Here is a 24,366-nt window from a genome sequence, read left to right as displayed (position 1 = left end):
GTCAGGCAGATGGACAGCCAGCAGTGCTGGGTGCCAGTCTGTGTCTGCCAAAAACCCCATGGTGCTGCCTCAATGCAGGCAGATTGCTTGCATAAACTTGTCCTTGTGCTTGAAGGGCTGCTTTACTTAAAGATTAAAATAATAATAATAACAGATCACTTCTGGATACAGTGCTTGCCAGTCTGTTTAGTCTGAAGCCCAAGCAACAGAGCAAGAATGTGTTTTAGAGCTTAATCAGACTTACCCCTGTGAGTGTGCAAGACTGATACCAAGTGCCTTTAGACACCTGAAGAGCACAGGTGCAGGTGTGAGGATCTGTCTTGTACTAATTCACAAACTCCCTGACCTTGCCCTTAGGGCGGTCCTTGGCCGTGTGCTGTGGTGAGAGTTTTCAGAATGTTCTAGTGTTGCGTCTCGAGTCTGGACTCGAGTCCGTATTGCATCAGTCTATAACATCTTGTGTTGCAAGAGAGGTGGAGCCTGCTTTGGAGGCTGAGTGTCCCTAATCCATCACACCTTTATCCTAACCCATTGGTGCAGAGCCTTTCCAAAGGCTCTGTGTACCAGCAGGGTGAGTTGGGTGAAGCAGAGACAAGCCAGGAGGCTCTTGTTGTATTCTGCCACATTCCCCTCCCCAGCTCTCTGTGGAGTCTACAGGATGTGCTCCGGTGGGATGAGGCTGTAAAATCCCCAGGAACGGTGCTGGGCTCCTAGCTGGAGCACTACTCAGATGCTAAGGTGCCTGTAGGATGGAGCTTTCCCAGAAGCCTCCTCTGGCTCCCACGGCCAGCAAGGACAGGCTGCTGTCTTCTGTTAAATGGCCCCGCAGTGAGTGTGGATTTTCAGTAGAGTTTCACTTACTTGTGCCACTTACCCCGAGTCTGAGTTGGATCCTTGAATCATTATATCACATTTCTGCTATTGCTTTGTTTGTGAGAAATGAGAAGGTCAGCCTGGAGCCGTGGTGGCTGTATTTACAGTCCCTAAACACTTAAGTCTGGTCAGCTTTTGAAAACAGCTTCTGGCTGTTAGGCCAGTGCAGAAGGGCACTTGCTATGTTTCATTCCTACTTTCTGGTAGTTACGATACAAATACCTGGAGAGATCTTCCCTTCACTTCTGGCTGTTACGCTGCACTGCAGGTTGCAGTTTGCTGTAGCCAGGCTGTCTGTGTGGCTGACAGTGGTCTGGGTGGGTTTCACCTCAGAGGTTGTTTGGAAACCAAAATAAATGTTTTCTTTACCCAAAGGAATGTTTTTCAAGGAAACAAAGAGTTGAAGTTATGTTTTGCAGACGCTGTGCATTTCGACATGACTTCCGTGCAGTGCCGCGGAGAATGGGGCGCACAGACTAAATCCCATGGGATTTTAGGGATTGTGCTGGGAAGCTGCAGGTGTGTAGAGCAACACTTTCCATCTCAGCCTGCAGTTCCCACGCAGTGGTGTGTGTAAATGCCTACACACTGGTTATATGCTGGGGAACCACCCTGTCCTGCCTCTGGTTCTTCCCTTGGTGCTGTGCCCACGAGGGTCCCTCTGTAAGCACAGGGAGTTGCTCCAGCTGTGCTAATTTCCCCCTGTAAAGTTGAACAGAAGTCAAATTAAATAAAGCTTCCAAGACTGGAAGGGACTGCCAGCTCGTCTTTTTATTTGGTAGCAAAACTCAGGATTTCAACTGGTGTTTTCCAGCTCAGTGCAGCTTGATCTTTTTCTGATCTCTGCTTTGTGACTCTCTTTATCAAAGGCCAGTAACCTGGTGTTTCATTTGTGATTTCAGTGTTTCCTCCTGCCCTAAAGATGTGCCTAAGCAAATACCAGCAGCTCAGCTTGGGTTTTTATGTCGTAGCTCTGGTGGAATATGTTGCAGGTGTCAGCTTCAGCCTGTATTTACTGCTGCCACTCCACTTTACCACGGCCTAGGACATGCTTAACTCTTCCTTGGGGCTGTGAGAATATGAGTTTCTGGTTATAAAAGCTTGCTTGATCATACAAATAAATAATGTTTGGCTGTTATTAAAAAAATGTGGGACATGTGAACCATTTTCTGTGAAGGAATTTATAAGCAAGTTCTCTACAACCCAAGACATACAACAGAAATAGCCTTAATTCCTAAAGTGGTGTAAAGTCTTGGGGACAAAATGTGGAGGTCCCTAGTCCAAAGCTGATGGGAATAGATTCATGAAAATAATTATTTTCTTTGCGTTTCCTAACTGAGTCTCCAAAATTTAGTATGGAAAGAAAGACAGAAAAACATTTTGAGGGCTCAGAATTAATGTTAAGGCTTTTTTAAAGCAATAATATTTTTTTGCAAGTCAAGAGAGCATTGCTTTCAGGTAAAATAAAATATTTTAGTTTGGATGTTCCTAATGAATGCAAGGTAAAATGGGAAACAGCATCAGCTCCACATGAGTATTTAGGGCTTTACATAAAATTGAGACCTCCATCTGTTCTCCTCCTTATTTAATCAAAGTATGGGTTTAAATCTGTTGTCCACTATATTTGGAGCAAAGCCTTCAACTCGAAAAATACTACCTTTTCCTTAAGTACCTTACCAACTATGCTATTCTGCAGGTTGTACATCTTTCATTCTCTTCTGCTGAAGTTGCTTCATTTAAAAAAAAAAAAAAATTACAATGTCATTGGAGCAGGAGTTGGAAATGGGTATTGCTCTGGCTACCAGAGCGGGCATTAGAAGCACGTTTTTCTGCATCGTGATGGAGATTGCAGTATTTCTGTGAAGTAAAATGACTTCAGCAGAAGAGGTGGAGAAAAATTAAAATCTCATCCCTGCTTGCAAAGGGATTTGAATGCACATTTGCTCACCCAAAAATGTTTCCAAGGAGTGTCTAAAGGGAAAGTTTTTCCCCTTCAGAAATGCCAAAGTTACTCATTTAGTTAATTTCAGGTTTGGGGATTTTGTTTTTCATTGTGTATTTTTTGAAAACCATTTGGCTGGAGTTTTATGTTAGTCACACCTACCTTTGTGGCTGGCACCCACAGCTTTCATGACTGAATGATTTGCATTGAGATGGGAACACTAGGCTTTAATGAGCTTTAAACGGAACCTTTGAGATTAGCAAACCTGGGATAACCTTGAACAGAAGCAGGAAGCCAGTGTTTGCCACCCTTACTCTTCTGGATCCTTACATGTACAGCTCTTACCACAACAGGATGATAAAACCAAAATAGGGGAAAAACCCACCAAACTTCATCCTTCCAAATACAGTTTCTACATCATGAGTGAGATGGTCGGAGCGATTGGCAAGTACGTGTATAACACACATTCCCTGGCAAAACTCCCCAGTGCAGGGAAATTGCATTTGACAGATGCTTTGGAAAAGGATCAGATCATCTGCAGTTGTAATTTTGGGTTTTTTTATGAATGTCAAACTCGAGCAGCAGATGTGCAAAGAACACCTCTCCCAGTGAGTGACACTGAAGCAGCTCATTTTATCATTTCTTCTGGGTCTAGACTAAACAAGGCCATTAAGCCAGTGTGCCATAGCTGAGGGTGAGGACAAAGACAGCCTTTTCTGAGTCAGGATGAAGCCTGTTTTCCAGGGAAGGTTTGCCAGTGAAAGGCAGAACCTCAGCCGGACCTTAGAAACGCAGCCTCAGAAAACCTCTCTGCCGTTACTGCTTCATGGAACTGCTAAAAATATTGAATGGAAAATGCAAGTATTAAGGAAATGAGGTAGATTTGGCCTTTCTGAGCTGGATGGCTTCCAGTTTCATCAGCTTCCCGGAATCCTTGCTGCGAAAATGAAGAGCTCCTTGTAAATCTCAGAGAACTGTCAGTGTTTTTCCTCTCATGTGGCCGTGCTGGCTTACAGGGTTCGGTGTGTGGGGAGACCTCTCAGCATCAAGCAGTGAGTTCAGAGCTCACAACTGCTGGGATGGCTTGAGACAAATGCTCAAACCACAGCTTTCCCAGGGAATTATCTTATGGGGCAGCCAGAGAGAGCAGGCTCCAGAGGAACCAGTGGCTGAGGCTGCCACTGTGCTGGCCCACGAGACCTGCTTCGAGAGGGACGTGTGGGATCATCTCCTGTCACTTTGCTGAGCAAAGAGCATTGAGCAGCCTTCTGTGGTCATGGGAGGTCCTCTTCTGAAATGATCTGCACGTAGCCAAGGGCCTGAGCAAGTGAGAGCCAGAGTAACGTCACATTACAGGTTATGTGAAAATAGAAAATGCAAGTGTTGGGTTTCACACTGCTGGACAGAAGTCAGGAGGAGACAACAGACACTGTTAATGGGTTTAACGTGCAGTGTGGAGAAGCCAAGGGCTGGAGCTTTGCCTCATGTGGTTAAAACTATGCTTACCCAGCGAGAGGCAGACAGTTTAAATTTAATGTCAATTACGGAGATAGAGGCTCTCTGGGAGGACACAGCCAGCGCAGCACTCTTGCACCTGCAGAACTCCTGCCATCTCAGAGCTGGGATGAGCATGGTGCACTATGCAGCTAGCAGGGATTTGGGGGTTCCTGCAGCATGTCCTGTGGGGCAGAGTCGGGGAAGTGGCAGCATGCCCTGGTGATGTGGTCAGCAGAGCTGGCCCAGCCCCACAGCTGTCTCTTGCCTCTGCTCCTCCACGTTTGTGATTGTGTTTCTGCTGGCTCAGATGGTGTATTTTGAGGTAGTCCCAAAGCATGCCAGGACATGGTGCATGTTCCAGGGAACAGGGGGAGGTTTGCTAGGGGGATCTCCACGCGAGTTCACCAAAATTCCCCTTCCAATTGTACCTTTAGGGGCACACCGCAACAGTCAGCACTGCCCAGGACTGAGAAGGTGTTCGCTGCATTTAAATCTGAGCCAAGAATAAACTGCATTTCAACCACATCGTGGCAGATTCCTGAAAACAAGGCCTGCCTTCATGCTTGGAGGGCTTCCTTGCCCTGCCAGGAACCACAGGGAAGAGCAACAGGAGCTTTGGCTGTAAACTACTGCTGAAGACGGGCTGTCGTGGGCAACTACACACAAACCTCTCCCTGTGCTTGCCTAAAGCCTTTCCAGGACAAGCCTTTGCCCACATGCCTCAGCCATCATTTGTGATTCTCAGAAGGGAGAAAATGTCTCCTGAGCATCCCACCTAGAGCAAACACTGCAGTGTGAGACAGGCATGGACACTGTCCTTCACATCCAAATTTCAGCAGCCACTGGAGAGCTCATGGGCCTGCCGGGAAGGGCAGCAGTGTTGCAGAAGGCTTTTTGCTGTCTTGCATTGCCAGGCCATCTTAAAGTTGAAGAGGGGATGTGTGATCTTGTGATTAAGATCCGGAGCTGGAATTCAGGAAGCTGGTGTTCAGCTTTGTCTCTGGGGGGCACAGGCAAATTTCTTAACTTCTATCCTTTGCTCTCCTATCCATTCACAAGAGGCTAAGAATACTTTTCTTTGTCTCTTTAGGAGAGGATGTGGCTCTGATTGTCTTACACAATGTGTCCTTGACCTTTCCAGTGCAGCAGTGTAAATGAGGGAGGGCTGTCTTGAGTCCTGTGGGCTGTGGAAAATGCCAGTGCACAACAGAGCTATCAACCCCCTGATTTTTCACTTTAGGATCGTAGATGAAGGATGAACAGGATCAAGCTGAATTCAGATTTCAGCTCGACCATAGGTTTTTATATTGGTATGGAGATGTCACCACCTATGTTACCACCTTCCCTACTGCTCCCCCTTCCAGGGAAATAGATAACCAACCAAAGGGCAAAATGCATTGAGATCCAGCATGGATTTCATGAAGGGACCCTGAGACCCTCAAATGTATTTTGTTTTTTGATCTTGATGTGGGCATCAGAATAACTTTGAAGATAGCTCTGTCAAGGACCCTCCCGTCACGGAGCTGCTGTGAGGGCTCTGGGCAGCTCTTGGGCCAACACCTGAGACAGTTCAAAAAATGAATGTGACCTGTTTGTGCTGCACAGAGCTCCCATCAGAGCTCCTCTCCTGCATCCACAGTGGTGCCTGGAGCTTGTCTGGCAGCTGCAAAGCGGAGGTGCTCCGAGTTGGTGTATTTTTAGGCAGGCATCGCCTAAGTGTGCAGATGACCCTGTGCTTCCTGGTCATGTTCCTGACAGTGCTTCTGGCTGCAGGCTATTCCTGTGGGCGATCTCAAGGTCAGGCAAGCTGATAAGCTTTGTTAGGGCTCTGTCATTTTGGCAGCTCTGCTTCTGGCGAGGAACTCCCAGGCTGTTAGAAGTGACGTATTGGAAAAAGTGTCCCTCTGCAGCTTGTTGGGCTGCAGATCTCTTGTGACAGTGTCAAGGAGGTCCCCACTCCAATGTGCACTATGGGGGATTAGTGCACTGCTGGAATGGATACAGCTGGGAGGACTTTAAGACTTTGCTGTAACAATGGAGGCATCCTGTGCTGCCTGAAGATTCCCCCTGCCCCTGTGGTGTGATGTTGGCAGGGAGTTTCTTTTCTTCTCAGCTTGGACAATGCTCCAGGTGGGGTTTATCAGTCAGGCTGATAACAAGGAAATCTAGGACTGAAGACCCAACACCTCAGGAGAATAGGGAACGTGCTTCCCCTCTGCAGAGGCTTTGCTCTGCTCCCCAGCTCCAGTGTCTCCTCCAGTGCAGCTTTGCTGAATCAGAGTGTGGCCCATGCGCAGCGTTCTGCTGCATCATAACACCCTTACGCAATCTGACAGCTCTGGCAACCTCTGCTCCAGTGAGTCCCAGAGCTCAGCGAGCAGGAGCGCTGCCAGCCAGGCTGGTGGTGTGTTTGGAAAGCCGTGTGGGCCAACTCCTGCAGCACCTGCCTGCATTAAATGCCATTCAGCAGAGTGACACTTCTTCCTCCTTCCCCTATGTGAGATGAAGCAAAAAAAAAAAACGCCTCCTGCATGACTTTTGTTTATTTTTTTACATTGATGAGGCTTGTCCAGGTTGCAGGTTGAGCTTCTGAGGCCTGGGATGCTGCCTGCATCTCTGTGGGGCTGCTCCAAGCACGCAGTGACTGAATGATTCTCATTGCAGGGACTTGAAGTTGGACAACGTGCTGCTGGACTATGAAGGGCACTGCAAGCTGGCAGACTTTGGAATGTGCAAGGAGGGCATTCACGATGGCATCACCACAGCCACCTTCTGTGGCACACCAGACTACATCGCTCCAGAGGTACAGGAAACCTTTCTTTGGTCAGGAGAACTCGGTCACAATATGGAAAGTGTAGGTTAGCTTTGGAACAGCCAGTGACTTTGGCTATGCCTTATGTGATTGCTGAGCTCAAGGTTTCCTCCTTAGGTGTATTATCAGCCCCTTGTGAAGTAAAGCGTGAGTAAATCTTCAGGCTGCTGTATGCACTGATATAAGCTTTCATTTTTCTTTAGAAAATGCGAGGTGAAAAATGGAAATACAGCTGCAAAAAGCTTGAGAGGCACATACAGATGCTGTTCCAGCTTGATTTGGAAGGAGATTGAATTCTCCTTCATTATTCAGTTCCTTTTTCTACCTCCTCACACTCCCTGTCATTCTCCAGTCTCAGTACAAAATTAATAAACACCTCTATAAGGAACAGCTGCCCTCCACATGCTTCCAGATGTTCTGACGGGGCTTCACATCCTTCAACACAATTGAATTCCTGTCTGTGGTTGATGTTTGCACCATTCTCCCACACTCACACTGCTTCCCCTTTCCAGCTGAAAGCCTTGCTGTTGGAGCCAGGTAGGTGTTTTCTTCCCAAGGGTGAGGAGGAAGCAAGGTCAGCTCACACACGTGGCTGCTCTGCCGCTTCTGAGGCTCAGGCAGTTTTGCTGGAGTGCCCCTTCTCCTCCAGCTCAGCCCCAGCATCATTCTAAGGGCTTGTTCCCCAGGTGACCCAGCCAAGCTAATTCAGCCCTCGTTTAATGCATCTGATGTGCCTTTGTGCTGGTCTGGGGGTTCCCAGAGTGAGATCACTTTATGTTCCTGGACATCCACCAGCCTAACAGAGAGCACTGTTAGGGCATAGCAAGAACTTCTGCATTAATGTTTCCAAATCCTTTTTTCCTGCCCTGCTCAGTTACGCAGCTTCAAGGTTGGTGTTTCTTTCCCATGTGTGCTGCAGATCCTGCAGGAGATGCTGTATGGCCCCGACGTGGACTGGTGGGCCATGGGAGTGCTGCTCTATGAGATGCTGTGTGGCCACGCGCCCTTCGAGGCTGAGAACGAGGACGACCTCTTCGAGGCCATTCTGAATGATGAAGTCGTCTACCCAACGTGGCTCCAGCAGGATGCAGTGGCAATCCTCAAAGCAGTGAGTTCCTTTGGCTGTTTGCTCTCTGTCCTGGCTTTCTCCAGCCTAATTCCAGCAAAAGAGAGCAGGGCCGGGGTGTTGGCACACAGAAATCGCAGTTACCCTGACCCTGACCCTCTTCTTATCTCGAATTGAAGGGTAAACAGAAAAAACATCCTGCTACACTTAGGTGTGTTTGCATGGTTATGGCCTTCATAGGGTTTAGTAGCCAGCTTGGCAAGCAGAGTGTGAGCCTGTCCATGTGTCTGGGCATTCCCCTGCTTGCTTAATGATTGACGATGTGTGGTCATCACCCAGAACAGAAGCAGCAGGTAAACACAGGGTTTAATCAGTAGCAACCATATGGCCAAGAAGTGAAGGCTTCCTGATAATCCTCCCTGGTAATGCCAACATCCCCCAGGACTGCTGCCTCCCTGCATGCAAAGACAGAGGTTTGAGTTTTGTGTGTTTGGGAGGAAAAACCCTGGGGCTGTACAGCAAAAAGTTTGAGGAGAGCTGTTGCTGGCAAAGCTTTGTCCTTGTCCTGCCGTGTATCCCTGACTTTTTCCAGGAGTTCTTTTATCCACATGCCTCACATCTTTGCCTGTGACATAGGAATTAAGCTTTGAAGATTTCGAGCTGTGAGTCTAATGGACTGGAACTGCCTGGCTTTTCTGTAATGAGTCAAAAGGTGATCCTGTGACAAGAGTGTTAAACTACGAATTGGGAGACCTAACTTGGCTGTTCTGCTACTGACTTCTTCCTGGCACTCATCAAATCATATCTCTAAGAACCTTTTGGAAAGAGAAGGGTCAGCGTGTTCCCTTTTCTTGTAAAAGCACTGTGGACAAAGATGCATTAAAGACTGGATACCAGTAAATACTATGGTAATAGAGGATCTAAGAAATAATTGGATAAGGTAATAATTTATAGAAACTCATGGAGCACTGACCCAAAGAAATGGCGTAGTCAGTGATTGGATCATTTAAGGGAAAAAGGAGAGTTCTTAGTAGTAAAAATCTGGACATTTTCTGCTGAAGGGTTTCTGTTGTATATGACTCAAACAACTACTTCCTGTAGCTGAAAACACATCTGATAAATTCCACAGAAATCAACTGACAATAAAATCCACTCCTGGAGGAGTAAGAGGAGCTTTGAAATCACAGGTTGTGCTCAGAATTGATTGATTGTCATGCTGGAGGCTCTCTTGGGTTTTGGAAATAACTCATTACATATTTAAAAGATAAACATGTGAACTTCAGACTCAATGCAGCTTCTGGAGCAGTGTTCATGTGGTTGGATTGGGCCTCTTAAGTGCCTCTTAAGTACCAATTCCTCTTCTGCAGTGACAAGTGCTAGAGGAGTGTATTTGTTGCAGGTATATTGCATAATTATGAGATGGAGGTAAAATGAGGTCCTGTAGATGCTTGTCGTAACAGGAATCTCAGGGTGTAATAAAATATGATTTGTGTTTTAGCCTCTTGATGAAATGAGTTTTCCTCACTGATAGGGCATCCCAGAAACAGCCAGTGCCAGCTGCAGTCAACCCAGGCTGCTCTAGCTTGTGTTCAGAGGCCAAATTTTAACAGCTTAAGGCTTCTTCTGTGATTAACAGGCAAGGAACATGATGAGGGACACTGGAGAAAGTGGGCCAGAATTGAGGAGGGAGGTGAGAATTTAAATAGAAAGCGACTGAGCATTTCCAAAACACAATCAGCTCAGTAACTGCTGGTTCCTTGCCTGGAAGAGAGTCTCCTCTCCAGCCCCTCTGCTTGTCTGCTGTATTGTGTGTTGCTGGTGACACACAAATGAAAGCAACACTGCCTCTCTGAAATGCACGTGCACTGCTCATGAGAAGCACTACGCTGTGTCTGCTCTGGGAAAAAGGCTGAAACTGGGGGCATTCACCACGGGTCTTGTGATTAACTAGTGGGAAGTTAAACTGAAATGTTTACTGCACCTTCCTTACAGTTCCTCAGTATTTCTGCTCCCTGAGTGGCTGCTACTTGGAGGTGATTTTTGTGTCTTATTTCTGCAGCTTCATGGTAGCTGCTTTTGGGCCCAAGAGCTGTTCACTGGAAGAGCTCCTTCTTTCCTCATTTCTTTCTTATGCTGAGTTTTTAGGGGCATCGGAGCATGTTGGCTTTCATGGGAAGGAAACATCCTGTCCTGAGATTGTCTGGGGTCCTAGATTAACATGGAAACCACACACACTTTGATTTCTTCTGAATGATAACAAATGTTATCACTGCTGAGGTATTATATTTGCAGTGCACTGATAATGTTTGGTCAGTACTCTTAGCTGTTGGTATAACAGAATGGTAAACCACTTTATTTTAAGGAAGACAGCAGATTTTCTATCTGCTAAATATGTAGATTTTCTTTTACACATACTTCTGTTGCTAATACTTGTCTTAGATGCAGCATTATGACTAAATGAGCATCTTCTAATTGCTATTTTTTTTTCTCCAACAAAACATGCAGTTGAGCTCTCTGATTTAATGCTGTGACGGTGCTTTCTAACCATGATGCTAAGAGCTCTGGAAAATGCTGCTGCAGTGACATAAATGATTATAAGTAATTACATGGCACAGAGAAGCCTGTGGAAGATCAGGGAATTAAACCTCGGTTCTCTTGTATTGCAGGCTAAGGCCTTAATAGCCTTAATAACTGGATTATCCCCTTACTGAAAGTTCTGGCCTCTAACCTTGAACAGACTAGTGAGAATTCACTGAGTTTGAATGGTACAAAGCTCTGTAATGAAAATCAAATTCTTCTGCTAGGAAGGTGCACTTAGGTTTAGGTGCTTAGAGATGCCCTGCAGATATATCTAGGTTTAGAAAGCACGTGATCCATTTGCTTTTGTGAAGAGCTTCATTTTAAACAAGGATAGTAAGTTTAGGACTCATTTCACAGATGCTGTTGCCTTGTTTTGCTTTCATTTTGCGTAAGTGCATTTCACCAACTTCCCCCCATCAGAAACCACACTGTTTCTGAAGATTGCACCCTGTTCATCTTTGCAGTTTCTTGATAATAACAAAACTACGTTGTTAGGACCTTGTTTACGTCACTGGGTGTTCCTGGAGGGTTTGTGAGCACTGGTAGCAAGGAAAACAAAACTAACCTCAGTGTCCTGGGACTTTGTATAGAATTGAAAGCAGAAGTATTTGTGCTCCAGAAAAAAAGTTTTTATCTGTTTCCCTTTGTAATTGTTTTTATCCTTGAAATTTCCCCTGAAGAGCTGCAGAGGGAGTAGGGCAGATCAGCAGGGTTTGATGGAGTCAGTACTCCCAGAGGAGGAAAGTTGAACATCTCACTTGTGTACCCTGCCCTGTCTGAATGTGTCGCTGGGGAATTCAGGTACTGATGCTTCAAGTCAGGAGGAGAGGACTCAAACTGAGGTCTCCTCTGCTTGTGTGAACAAGTCAAACTGGGCATGGGTTTGCTTGTGGGAATAATAAAAGTGCAGGAGAGGAGAACTGGTGCTGAATGGATTCAGACCACTTCAGCTTATTCTAGACATAAGTTTTGCTTTGATTTTAATTCCTAAAGGAAAAGGATTTATCAATCGCCCTACCTGAATGCAGTTACAAGGAGTTCATGGCAGAGGAGCTGTTGGGTTTGTGTGTGTCAAATAAATTCCTTCAAATACTCTTTGCCATCAGCTGACAGAGCAGTCACCAGGGTCTGATGATGGAGAAGCTGTGAGGGAGAAACTGTGTGAGTGTGCAGAGAGCAGAGGCTGCTGCACCAGATCTCTTACAGGGAGAGTGCAGCTAGAGATTACTTTGTTACAGCATATCAATATTCTGAATTTGTTAATTGTCACCAGTAAAAGGTGCTGGAACAGAGAGGGGAGCTTTCCAGGCAGCCTGAAGCTTTGGGATTCATCTGAGTGAACTGCAAAATGAAATACAATCCTCTTGTTTCCCATAAGCGGGGTGGGGTTTTGGCAGCGTGTTGCAATCACTTCGTGCATAACTTTCTCAGATGCAATTCAGCCACGCTGCCTTGCTCACAGGCAGCTTAGTCTGAGGGGAGAATGGAGGGACACAGTGAAAATCAGGTCTCAGAAGTCGATGGCATAATGGGAAGCAAATTCCCAGGGAAAGTTGCAGGGATTTTCCTTTCCGAGTGTGGGTTCGGGTGAGGAGAGAAGGGCTAAGCCTGCTGAGCTGCTCCATGGGCTGGTGATCTCAAGTAGCAATGCTTGGCCCAAAGGCTTGGAAATTTGGATGAGCAATTGCAGCTTTGATGTTTTCACCCTCAGAGCCTGGTAACAGCAGGGGCTGGAAAAACAGCATCTCCCTAGGGAATTGTTAATACTTCTCTGCCTTCTGCACGCTGGATTTCCAAGCTCCTGTCACAGCTGAGTTTGCTGAAGCCAAGGATGTCTCTTGGCATTTTTATGTTAACCCCCAGTCTTAATGAGAGCTCTGAAACACTTCTGGCCTAGCTGAAATGCTCCTTCCAAAAGTGAGGCTTAGGCAGCTTTGCCTGTAGCTTTATATTTTGGGGACACAAATGAGACTAAAGCCTGTTCTTCCTCCAGCTGGTTAAAGACATGCATTTTTAAAAAACACTACTAGAGTTAAGAGAGTGGGCAGAAGTGGTTATATCTGCCTCCAAGTGGTTTTTGTGTGAAAAATAAACACCAGACAAGAAAAGAGGAAGGTGCAGAGGAGATTGGCTGTGGTTTCAGCACTGTGCTCTCTCTCAACACAGGTGGAACAGCACTGGGGAGTCCAAATGCCCCTGGATTAGTGTGAAGAGTGAGAGGGATGGAAAAGTGAGGAAGCTTGGCTGAGGGCAAGCATGAGAAAAATTGCATCAGCACTACAGTGCCAAGGATGCAAAAGAAAAACCTGAAGATGATTTGTTTTTGTAGAGAACAGCAGCCTGGGAGTGACTCAAAAGGCAAATGGTCTGGTTGAGTGAACTCTCTCCTGCTTTGTGTCACTGACTTCCTTTCCCCCCTCCAGATACCACTGAGACTTTGTTCTTGCAGAATTGTGTAAAATCCCCTTTGCACTGTTCAGGTTAACTCAAGGGGCTGTCCTATCTGGGAGTGGTGCTTCAGACTCAGCTGCTGCAATAATGGTGCTCTGTGTGTCAGTAGGAGCTGGGTCCTGCTCTAATGACCTGTGTTTTATGGACTTGTTTCTGGCTGTCAGACCACAAGGTGAGGGCACTGGGATTTCCTGTGTGTACCCCTGTGCATACATAGAAATAAGTTTGGTGGAAGTTAGGAAATGTGTACGTGGATGGTTTTCTTCTTTCCTAATTTGCAGCTGATACTAGGTGAGGAAAAACTGTATTTGAAGGGTAACTTCCTCTGTCCTTCCTTGTGGTGAAAAGTTTTTCCCATCATTCTTCAGGAATCCTAAGTGATGATAAAGTGAGATAAATTTTAATACTATGTTTGTGTGTGTGAGTTGAATCCAGGACTCCCTAGGGAGTACAAGTCATCATTCCAAGTCATCAGAAAGAAATACTGAGGAGCTTCTCATGGCCCACGTGAGTAGCGCACAGGGCAGTCCAGTTTGGCTGGAGGCAGGATAACAGCTCCAGCAGAGCCTTTGGAGATTCAGGCTGGGAAGGCCCTTACTGTAATGGGCTGAGAAGAAAGAAGATTGGAGAGATCACAGAATGGTTTGGGTTGGAAGGGACTTTAAACACCATCCAGTTCCAACCCCCTGCCATGGGCAGGGACACGAGACCAGGTTGCTCCAAGCCCCATCCAGCGTGGCCTTGAACACTTCCAAGGATCATTCACAGCTTCTCTGGGCAACCTGTGCCAGTGCCTCACCACCCCATAGTCAGTAATTTCTTCCGTATATCTAGTCTGTATCTGTCCTCTCAGTTTAAAACCGTTCCCCTTGTTCCTATCTGCCTGTGTAAAAAGTCCCTCTCCCTCTTTTTTATAAGCTCCTTTTAAGTACTGGAAGTGTCCATGTACAGATACAAAAGAAAATTCCCTAGGACACTTCATCCAGGGCTCACTAAGGGAGAGAAAGCAAAGTGAGCACTGAGCTGTGCTGTGGGAGGAGTGAACTGCCCACCCTAAGGGTGCCACCAGGAGTGCCCAAACCCTTGGTGAGGACCCCTTATTTTCAGAAAGGTTTTGTGGATGGTGAATTCTCTGAGCTGAACCAGACTGGCCCCACCACTGTGGGCAAATTGAAAATGCCTTTAATGAGAAGAGGAGGCAAAGGGATGTAGTTTTTACCTCAGAAAGACTTTGAGGCAGATTTTTTCATGTAATCAAAACAAACAGTCTGCTGTGACAGAGGAGCAGAGGGGAAAAGGGTGTTTCCAAACTGCTGATGAGAATGTCTGAGTTCAGGAGAGGTGTGGATGGTGCCAGCTGCCTACTCTCTGCAGCTGCTTGCCCCTGACATCAGCAGGCTGGTGAGGTCCTCTGGACTTCGGAGAAGTTTATTCTGTTCATACTCTGCAGTTGCTTGGGGTCTAACACCGCTAGATATGGGGAGGTCAGAAGTAGCTGTCACCAACTCAGATACCACAGGAGTGTCTGCATCCTCCATCAGCACACCATGCTTTATAACATATGGGCTTTCTGCTGCCTTCATGCCTCACCTTTTCCCGAAGTCCTGGGCAGTCAGTTTGGCCACTGTGCAAACTAGACCAAACCCCCCTGTGTTTGTGCTTCCCAGCCCTCTCCTGAGCACCTCCGAGGAGTGAAAAGAGACAGCCAGATGCTAATGGTGCCCTTGTGTCACTCTGCACAAGGCTTGTCTCTCCTTTGCACTTGTATCCTGCAGATCTGGACCAGGTTCTTTCTTTCCAAGTGACAGAAAAAGGCAGATAATCTGTTTCGCATTCAGTGCTGGAACAGCCAGAATGAACTTGTTTCTGAATGAACCAGATGTGAGTATTTTTTAGGCAAAGTTCAAAAGGAAAAGGGACAGCACCATGGTGGACCCACTGAAATCAAAGAGGGAGCTGGATGAGCTCATTGCTTTAGCCTCAGAGCTGAGGAGCCTGCTAACAAAGGCAGATATTAAAAGTGCCTTCAAATATGCCAATAAATTATTCTCCTTGGCATCTCTTCAGAGTTGGCAGTCTCCATAAATTCTCTTGCACCATTTGATTAAGCCTTGGCTTTCAGCGTGAGGCTGATATATTTGAATCTCTCTGTGAAGCTCCGTGCTGGATCTGTGTACACATTTTTCCTTAATTTTATTTTTCAGAAATGCTTTCATCTTGTATTTCCTGGTTGGCTCCACAGCCACTGCTGCAAAAGCAGGACTTTGGAGCCTGTTGTTTCCCAGCTGGGGAGGAGTTCTGCAGTTTTAAATGATCTTTTGCCTAGACCGTTTCTGCCATAAACACACAGCGTGGTGAGGTGACAGGGCTGTGCCCCACCACAGGTGGCCTTACCTCTTCTGCCTGAGCTTGCACATCCATATCTGTAACCTGCTCTTATTTTTTCCCTTCTAATTCTCAAACAGCAAATGGCTTTCCCCAGTGATTTTAATCTCTTCTGTTGATTGTTCACACCTCTTTCTCAAGTGCTCCTCTTCCCCACAGTGATAGTCCCATGCTTCTGAATAATTCACTCTGAAAGAAAACTACAGACATCTGTATAGAGCTTGCCAAGGCCAAATTCATCCTGAAGTAGTCATTAGGCCTTTCACCATTCCCTTTCCAACAGGCTGAAATTAGCTTCTCGTTTAAGTCTGCAGTGTGCAAGCTCAGATTTACTTCAGTAAAAGCTCCTAAACCAGCCTATTGTAACGTTGTGAGTCATCCTTCTCTTTCCTGCCAGGGATGGGGGAAAATGAAGGTTTATTCCTTGTGCCAACATTGTCTTCCCTGTGTTTTTTTCCTCCTTACTCCCTGGTGCTCAAGAAGGAGCGATTCCCATGTCCAAGCCTAAGACTTGTGGTGCAGGCTCCTTCCTCAGCTCTGCCACAGCTACACTGATATTCCAGACCCACAAAAGGGGTTTGGTGAGGTCCATTAAAATCCAGTCCTGGGGAAAAGCCCAAGGATTCATTTAAGAACCTGGGTCCAACCTGCATTTGGGAATGATTGCTGGATGATGAGGCCAGCTCTGGCTGTGCAGCCACTGGCAGAGGGGGCCAGTCCATCTCACTGGGAGGTCTTCACACTGTGATAGAGGTAACAAAACTCTGACTGACTGAGCTGTTCAGGGCTTTAGGTCTTACTTGTCCCTCCATCTTTGAACTTTATGACATGCTGTGTCTTTTCAGGAACTTTAAAATGAAAAGAATTGAAATACAACCAGGACTACAAAAAAAAGGCTCCTTTGATGTATTTTTCTTTTTCTGAATTGGCCTTTACAGGTTTGTCCAGGGCACTTTAGTTGCCTTTGTACTTGACCCTATGTAAATAGACCACCCAGGGTTGTGTAACAGATTCCCAGTTCCTCTTGACAGGACTATCAGAAAAGGATTAATTGTCTTCCCCTGCAACCCAAGGGAGATTTTACTCCTGCTTAAAACAAGAGCAGGATCACACTTCCAGTCTGTTAATAAGTGTGATGCTCATTCTTTTCTTCATGTTTCTGCTACTCTGATTGATGTATTGATTTAGTAATGGATCTGCATATCCTCATGTTGTACCTACAGCCTGACTGTGGTAATTGAAAACCAGCAGCAGGATTCTGATACTGTCTGAGCAGCTCCTGCAGCTGGTGACCCATGTGGGAACTGGGGACAACTCCTCAGTCCTGAAAGCACAGCTTTCTGGGGTGTCATCCTGACTAAAACCTGTGCCAAATATTCAGTATATCTAATGACTAAAGTTAATTTCTGCTTATTATTGCTTATTACAGGAGTACCAAAAGCAGAAGCATCAAAAATCACTAGTTATCCTCAGGGGCCAATGCACTTGATAGATACTTTTTATTCTACATTAGTGTTGATGAGTTAGTTGCTGGTGAGTGGGGAGAGGCAAGGAAACAGGTAAATTTTAGTACAGCAAGGAAGTTTGGAGCTATTCAGATAGCATTTCTTTGTGGTAGTCAGCAAAGTCTCATCAGTTTACACCACCAGGAGATTTGGAGCCAGATGTGTCTGTCCCACATGGGAGTTGCTCTGTCCACCTGGGTTTATTTTGCTAGTCTGTCCACCTTGGTTTATTTTGCTATTCTCTTGCTCAGCACTGTTTGCAATCCAGTTAATCCTTCTTGTTCCCTCAAGCTCTGTCTGGGCAGCACCGAGCGGCCGTTTCTGCACCAGGGGAAGGCGAGATCAAATTTATCTGCTTAATGCCCACTGCACTGACATTTTGTCCTTCTTGCCTGGGGCTGGCACACTGGACATGTGACTGTCAGGCTTATTGTTGCAGTCTTCTGGCTTTTAGGGAGCTGGGCTGAAGATTATTTTTACCTCCCTTTCCCTTTTTATCTGGAAAAGGAGATAACAGATATTTCACACTCCCTTTTCCTCCTCTCCCTCCTCCTTAAAATGCTTTCAGGGCAGTCTTGTACTTCTGAACCCTGGCACTGTGCTTGCTGGACCTTCTCTGCACTGAGGGATTTCACCTGCTCCCAGTTTTGTGTAGCCAGGACTGACCACAGGACTGTGGGGTCACATCTTGGCTCAGCACCATGATAAACTGCACTGGTAGGAATCAGGGCTTTCAGCAATTGATCCTTCTGTGTGCAAGAGAGGAGCAGAAACACCATATGGCCTCTGATGGCTGCAGTCAGAGCAAATCCCCAGAGTGAAACAGAGGTGCCACAGTGACTCCAGTGCTGCTCTCAGCAGCACAGTGCTCAGGGAAGGCCAAGAAGATTCCAGCTTCCAAGTGCATGGCTCACACCCACAACCAGGCACTGGCTGAGCTGCCCTAAGTACAGGGACTTCATGGGACAGCTCTCTGACCACAGCATTTATTGAAACTGGGCTGTGCTGCCTCCCTCACCCCCTGTAACCCACTCCTGTGTCTAAGCCCTGGATTGCTCTTGCATGGGGAAATGAGGCATCTTTGTGAGCATCACCTGGCAGGACTGGGGTGGAGGCTGATGGAAGCTTTGCCCAGGAGAGTGAAAGACAATTCTGGCTCAAAATGAACAGCATTTTATTAAAAAAAAAAAAAAAATCCTGGCTTCCAGTCATTAAAAATACTACAGGCATTAACAGACAGAGCCATAGAACCATCTTTCTTCTCCTTTGTTTGAGGGCTAATGGCACCTCAGACCGTGGGTTTGTTTGCCTTACATAATAGGCAGCCAAACTGTTTTCAGCAACTACAGCATTCAGTCTAGAGATACATGGAGGGAAGCCTTAATTAGAGTAATTGCTCTATTTATATAATGATTCCCTTTTGTCTGAGATCAAATGGATGTTTGAGAAATCTTATTTCCTTTCCAGTTAATTTCTGCCCTGTTAGTTTAGCTCATGAATCTTAATGAAGAGAAGCACCTTGGGTATCTCCTGATCTCCTGCTCTCCCTCATTACTGGAGGGGAGGCTGTGGGGCATTAATCTCCTGTGCTGCTCCTGCTGCTGCTCTTTACTTTAGTAGCAACATGGGAGAAACACCAATAGGTGAATTTTAAAACCATGAACAGGCAAATCTACCATTCCTTTAACAGTTTGACTTGACTATTACGCTGCCACAATCTGAGCAGGGGGCCCTGTGAGGCACGTGGTGGGATGCAGAGGTGACACTGAGGTACTGCCATCCTATCTGTGACAGGCTGTCCTTGGGCTCCTGGCAAAATAAAATGATGAATTTTCCTTGGTCTCTGTTTCCTGCCTGTATGATTGGGAATATCCTCCATGTCTGCTCTGTGCCTGTGTTTGAAAGATGAGCTGCTGGGACACAGCACAGCTTTCTCTTATAGGGTAAATACACCAGAGTCCTGGGGGGAACTGGTGTGTCTAAATTGTTTTTTAGTACAAAAAAGAATAATTTCTTCCTTTTCCAGATGGTTGACAATGTGAAGGGACTGCCTGAGCAGAAAGTTGCATTTCTCTTCCTGAAGTGCAGTACTTCTGTGACAAAATTGAGCCTTGTTAATGTTTTCCTAGAATGTGATGCAATCTCACATAATCTGTGGTATTACTCATGAAATTAATTTTTCTGATGCAAATGCACATACATCAGTTACGTAAAACCAATCAGGGATTCTAGTATTGAGAAAGGTGACTTGTAATTCAAGGAAATTAATGCAAGGAAACAACTGGTTTGTGCAAACATCCCTGCAGTGACTCCCGGGCCGTTAGACTGATTTGCAGACTCAGCCTCTTGAGACAGAAGTTGCAATGCTGCATGTGAGCAGCACTGGAAGAGTCCACTACAGCCTTGCTCTGTGTACCAGGAGTCCTGGAGCCCTTCCCAGCGTGGTCTAAGCTGTGGGTGAAGGGAGGACCAGCACAGATCCCCCTCACCTGCTGCAGGCTGAGCTCCCGGGGCTGACGCAGATTTTCCCCGATGGTTGGCACTGCTACGGCAGCATTTTCTCCTTGTAGCTTCACGGGCCCTCTGTGGACTAATCCCCAGCTTTTAATTTCTTGTCATGGCTTGCTGCATTTTGTCTCAGTAAAGGTTTTCAAATGATCTCATGAAGTCATGGTTTTGGCTCATGCCAGCTGCTGGTTTTGGCTGCAATGCTGCTGGGAGGGTTAGTTGAGGTCAGGGAGAGCCTTGCTCCAGTTTGCTGCTCAGCAAACTGGTGTAGCCCAAAGGATCCCAGTCTGAGGATGCTCCCAAGGGGCTCCTTACCCTGGGAATGGGATAATTTCCCATGGCTGGTTGTGGTCACAGATCAAGGGCTTGACAGCTTGGTTCAGGTTTGAGCTTGATAGTGTTGCTATTGGTTTTGCTGGGAGGCATCTTGGATTTGGGTTTCTTTTTGCTCAGGAACATCTCTGGTTTGCCTTGTTATTGCCTATTGCCTATTAAATTTTTTTCTTTGTGTTTCTTTATTTCTTCATCTGTGTGCCAGAGACTGAGGTTTCTGCTGCATTCATGGATATTGTGGAAAATTAGAGACACTCAATTAAACATTAGGAGATGACATCTTTGCACTAAAAACTTTCTGCTGAACATCTCTCATCACCTGCATTGGAGGGTTGTCCTTGGAAGGACATTGAGGGCTAACAAACCTGTGAAGCAAGTGTCAAACCCTGGCCTTCCCGGGAATGCCAGGAACAGCCAACACTTTGTAAGACATTTTCCAGCTGTTTCTGAGTGCAGCCAAAGGGATCATGAGGAAGAGGAGCTACACTTCTGAAAACCCTTTCGCTGTGTGTGCAGAGGGCTGTGTCTGTGTAATCTGGGCACTTTACCCCTCCTGCTGCACAAGAGCCTCTCACACGGTCAGGACAGGGGTATGGGCTGCAAATGCTCATTTCAGAGATGGAGGCTGAGCTTGTAATTAAGTTTTTCAGAAATCTTGAGCTCTTTGCTTTGCTGGAAGTGCCGTCAGACAGCAGAGGCAGCACAAGACGGGCTGCCAGATGCTGCCCTGCTGCAGCAGAGAAATGTCAGTGCTGCCTCAGGCAGGGAGGAAGCCGGATTCATGGGTTTGGAGCCTTTGAGAGGTCATTGGAGTCTTTTGGGTTTTCCTGCCTACTGGGCAACATAAACTGAAAATTCATCCCTTTCTGTGTCAGTGCAATAATTTCTGGTGAATTCAAATAGTGTTTGAGAGGCTTTGCTATTCATTTTAGTGGAAGCGGGCTTCAAAAATTTCATTCTGTCATTTTATTTACCTCTTACAGCAAAGCAGGCAGCTATTCCAGTGCAGAACATCAGTGCTGTCTCTGTTGGAGTCATCATTTGCATTCCTGTTTTTCAGCTTAGATAAAGCCTGGAGCCTCTTCCAAGACAAACACACCCCCTTCACTGGGCTGTGACAGACCTGCCACCTCCAAAATTCACCAGGTGATTTTATGTGAGGGAGGAGCAGCCATGCCCAGCCTGTGGTTTTCCATCACAGCCCCTGGGTCCAGAGGTGTGTGTGCATCCACAGGCTGAGTAACCTGGCTTGGAGCTGCACTGCCCAGAGTACAGGGCTGTGTTTCACATGCCACATTGCTCAGAGCCCCATCCAACCTGACCTTGAGTTCTTCCAGGGATGAGGCATTCTCTGGGCAACCTGTGCCACATTTTTGCTGAAGCAGACCAGTGTGAATTTGACTGCCATGAAAGGGGAGCCTCTTCATGCAGTCTTGGTAGTCTTGCTAGAGTGCATGGTCTGTAATTCTCTTTCAAGGTCCTGCTAGCCTGTGCTGGGTGCTTCCAGTACCCGGGAAATAGGTTTAGAGAATCCTCTCCAGAGTGGTTTATGGTGCTGTGTGGTCACTGCAGCCCCTTGTGCTTCACAGCCCTGTTTCTACAGAGCCAGAGAGGCAGCAGCACTGAGCATAGGTGAGCTCATTCCTGTTGGAGGCAAGGAATAATTCAGAGAGGTTTTATGGAAGCCCGGCATCAGTTTCAGCAGCCAACTGGGGGAATGTGCTCCAGCAGTGGATGAATTTGAATCCTTCACTCTCCTCCTGCCTCCTTTAGGCACTCATTGTGGGGTGGATGGTGCCTAGAGTTACCCAGCTGAGGTTTCCCAATCTCTGCATCCAATGGACAAACCAGAGCTGGCTGCTTGAATTTGAACAGTTTTGGTTTGAATGGTGTTTTACTTTCTCAGACCTCAAAACAGCCCACCTTAAGGGATGGTCTTTGTCTAATTCTCATGGTCCTAACAAAAAGGGTGTTTTAAGGAGCCAGGAATGAATTTATGTTGGCTCTTGACTTGTTGCTTTGGATGCCTTTGCTTGGTGCAGTTTTGGCATCACATGGAATAAATCAAGCAAATAGGAATGTAAACACACTTTTATATCCCAGGGCTCTGAACTGGTCTGGAACTGGGCAGTTGGGTTCAGGTTTTGGTCTTATATGGTTGGTCATGAATGGAGACCCAAGCAAAGTGTATTGCCAGTCCTTTTCAGAGTTTATTTACTTTCATGATTATTTTTTCCCTTTCCACATTTAACGGAAGGTTGCTGGTGTAATGGAGGTGGTGGTGGGGCAGGAGCCAGGAGACATGTAGTGTATTCCCAGATCTTTTCTCCATTTTTTTCTTGTCTTTTTGGAATGTTTTGGTCTATACCACTCCCGGCACCAGAACTCTGGTCTTGTTTGAGCTTTCTAGGTGTTCCAGCAATGCAAATAAGAGGTAGTGAGGTGCAGATATCCATCTATGGGGACAAAGAATGAATTTCTAGACAAAGACAGGGCTGCCAGGAGGTTTCTGATCTGTTTTGCAAAACAAAGAAGCCTAGTTCAAGACTTGCAAAAGCTTGTCTGAACCAGGTCTCTCAGAGATTTTGGCTTGACCCATTACTTGTTTGGAAACCAAGCTGTGTCTGGGGATCGCTATCCCACAGAAATGTTGGGGCATTCTCTTGGGAAACAAATTGTGTTGAAGTTCTGGTGGTAGAAAGGGAGAAGAACAGGCTGGAAGGGCTTGGGAGACACAGAAGTGGTGCTTGTCCTTGGGCCTGACCCTGGAAATGCTGCATCACCAAGGGCTGAAGAGTCCAGAGGAGAATGGGAAGAGCCCAGCTGAAACATCCACCTCATCTTTGTTCCTGTCCTGGTGACTGTTCGTACAAATCTGGGTGCACTCTGCAGCTCTTTCTACTGATGGTTTGGGTGGAATGCTGGAAAATGGTCCTCAGAGGGCTCAGGGGGTTAGGGTGGAACTGGGGGATTTGTGCTTGATGCCAGCAGCGTCTGGGGTCCTGCAAGGTGTCAGCTAAAGATGCCCCATTTGCTTTGGCCCTGAAGCCCCCTCAGAATGGGGTGTTGGGGAGAATTTTATACATCAGGCAGTCATTTTTCTCCTCCCCACCTTCCCTCTAGATGGGGAATGACTAGACCTTTTATCCACTTGTCCTAGGAGAGTTTGTACCTTGTGAAAGGCTCCTGCAGTCAGAATGAAGCTGGTCTCTTCTTTTCATTTCCCCATTGCTGAGATGCAGCAGACTTGGCCATTCCTGAAACAGTGACTGATTGTCTGGTTTGGCTGGTTCAGCTGTTTGCTAAACATAATGCTCTTTCATCTTCCAGGAAATCGTCTGGACACCTCCACCGGAGTGCAGCTTGCTTTATGCTGCTGTTTCAATAGGCAAATAAAAGCAGCTATTTTCCCAGTTTAAACATAACCTGATTTCTCCAGTGAATTGGAAATACTCGAGGGGAGGGGAAAGATTGTTTATTACTGAATTTTCAAGAACTGAAATCCTAAATTAACAAGCCAACCAGCTCTTTTCCTTCCTGGGGAAAGGATTCTCCTCCTCCTCCTCTTAAAGAATGTCCACAGCACTCCATCATTTTCATCAGGACCTAAAGGGCACCCACCAGGGCCCTCTCACACCATCTGTGTAATGTATGGCTTTCCTCATTGCTCCCTGGCAAGGCAGGGCACTTTGGCTGAGGTTTGAGATTTCTTTTTGCTGGCTGCAGAATAAAAATGTTACAAAATTAAATCCTTTATTGGCGTTTCAGCAGTGAGAGGGGAGATGGTCACCTGTCTGCTCGCATCAGCTCGGGGTGCTCCAAAAGCCAGTGCCTTGCCTGTTTTCCTGTGTTTCCTGAGATGACAGGAAGGAAAGCGTAGGCATCTGGCAGTACTTCAGCAGGGAGAGGTTTAGGAAAAAGGCACAGCTCAGGACTGACTCCAGGCCAAAGCCTGGCTGGCTGCTGGGCGTCATTTGAGAGCAAGCTCGTACTCCTGAGAAATTAATACAGAAACAAATAATGACGAAACCCACTGGGCAACATTTGTAATGTTGCAAATTATGCAAGTCAACTTTCTTTTCTTATTGTGGTAATCAAGGATTTCACCAAAATGCTAAAGGACCAGGGAGAAATACACCCTGGCTTCTCCCTCTGGGGAGTGAGTCAAGTTCCTTGCATGCGGTTCCATTACAAGGAACTTGAGAAGTCTGGCCAGCAACTGGGTTCAACAGGAAAGCTGAGGACAAGCTTTTGTGTGATTGCTAATGGGTCCCTCTCCCATGGCCGTGCCGGATGGGAGGGAACAAACAGCCCTTTCTGTTTTGCAGTTCATGACAAAGAACCCCACGATGCGGCTGGGCAGCCCCGGGCTGGGCGGCGAGAGCGCGATCCTGCGGCACCCCTACTTCAAAGA

General features: G+C 46.6%; 1 protein-coding gene across 1 annotated transcript in view; it reads left to right on the top strand.

Moving 5' to 3' along the window:
• Window positions 1-24,366, top strand: part of PRKCH (protein kinase C eta) — a gene marked incomplete at its 5' end in the record, with an annotated part of 115,743 nt that overhangs the window by 88,550 nt on the left and 2,827 nt on the right. Inside the window, 3 exons of the mRNA XM_017738792.1 lie at window positions 6,977-7,115; window positions 8,044-8,232; window positions 24,281-24,364. Of these exons, the coding sequence (XP_017594281.1) occupies window positions 6,977-7,115; window positions 8,044-8,232; window positions 24,281-24,364 (412 nt within the window). The remainder of the gene's footprint in view (window positions 1-6,976; window positions 7,116-8,043; window positions 8,233-24,280; window positions 24,365-24,366) is intronic.

The sequence above is a fragment of the Corvus brachyrhynchos genome, unplaced genomic scaffold, assembly GCF_000691975.1.
Source record: "Corvus brachyrhynchos isolate BGI_N302 unplaced genomic scaffold, ASM69197v1 scaffold245, whole genome shotgun sequence".
Taxonomy (NCBI): Eukaryota; Metazoa; Chordata; class Aves; order Passeriformes; family Corvidae; genus Corvus; species Corvus brachyrhynchos.
The sequence above is the reverse complement of the archived record's forward strand: the minus strand, read 5'-3'. Positions and strand labels throughout refer to the sequence as shown.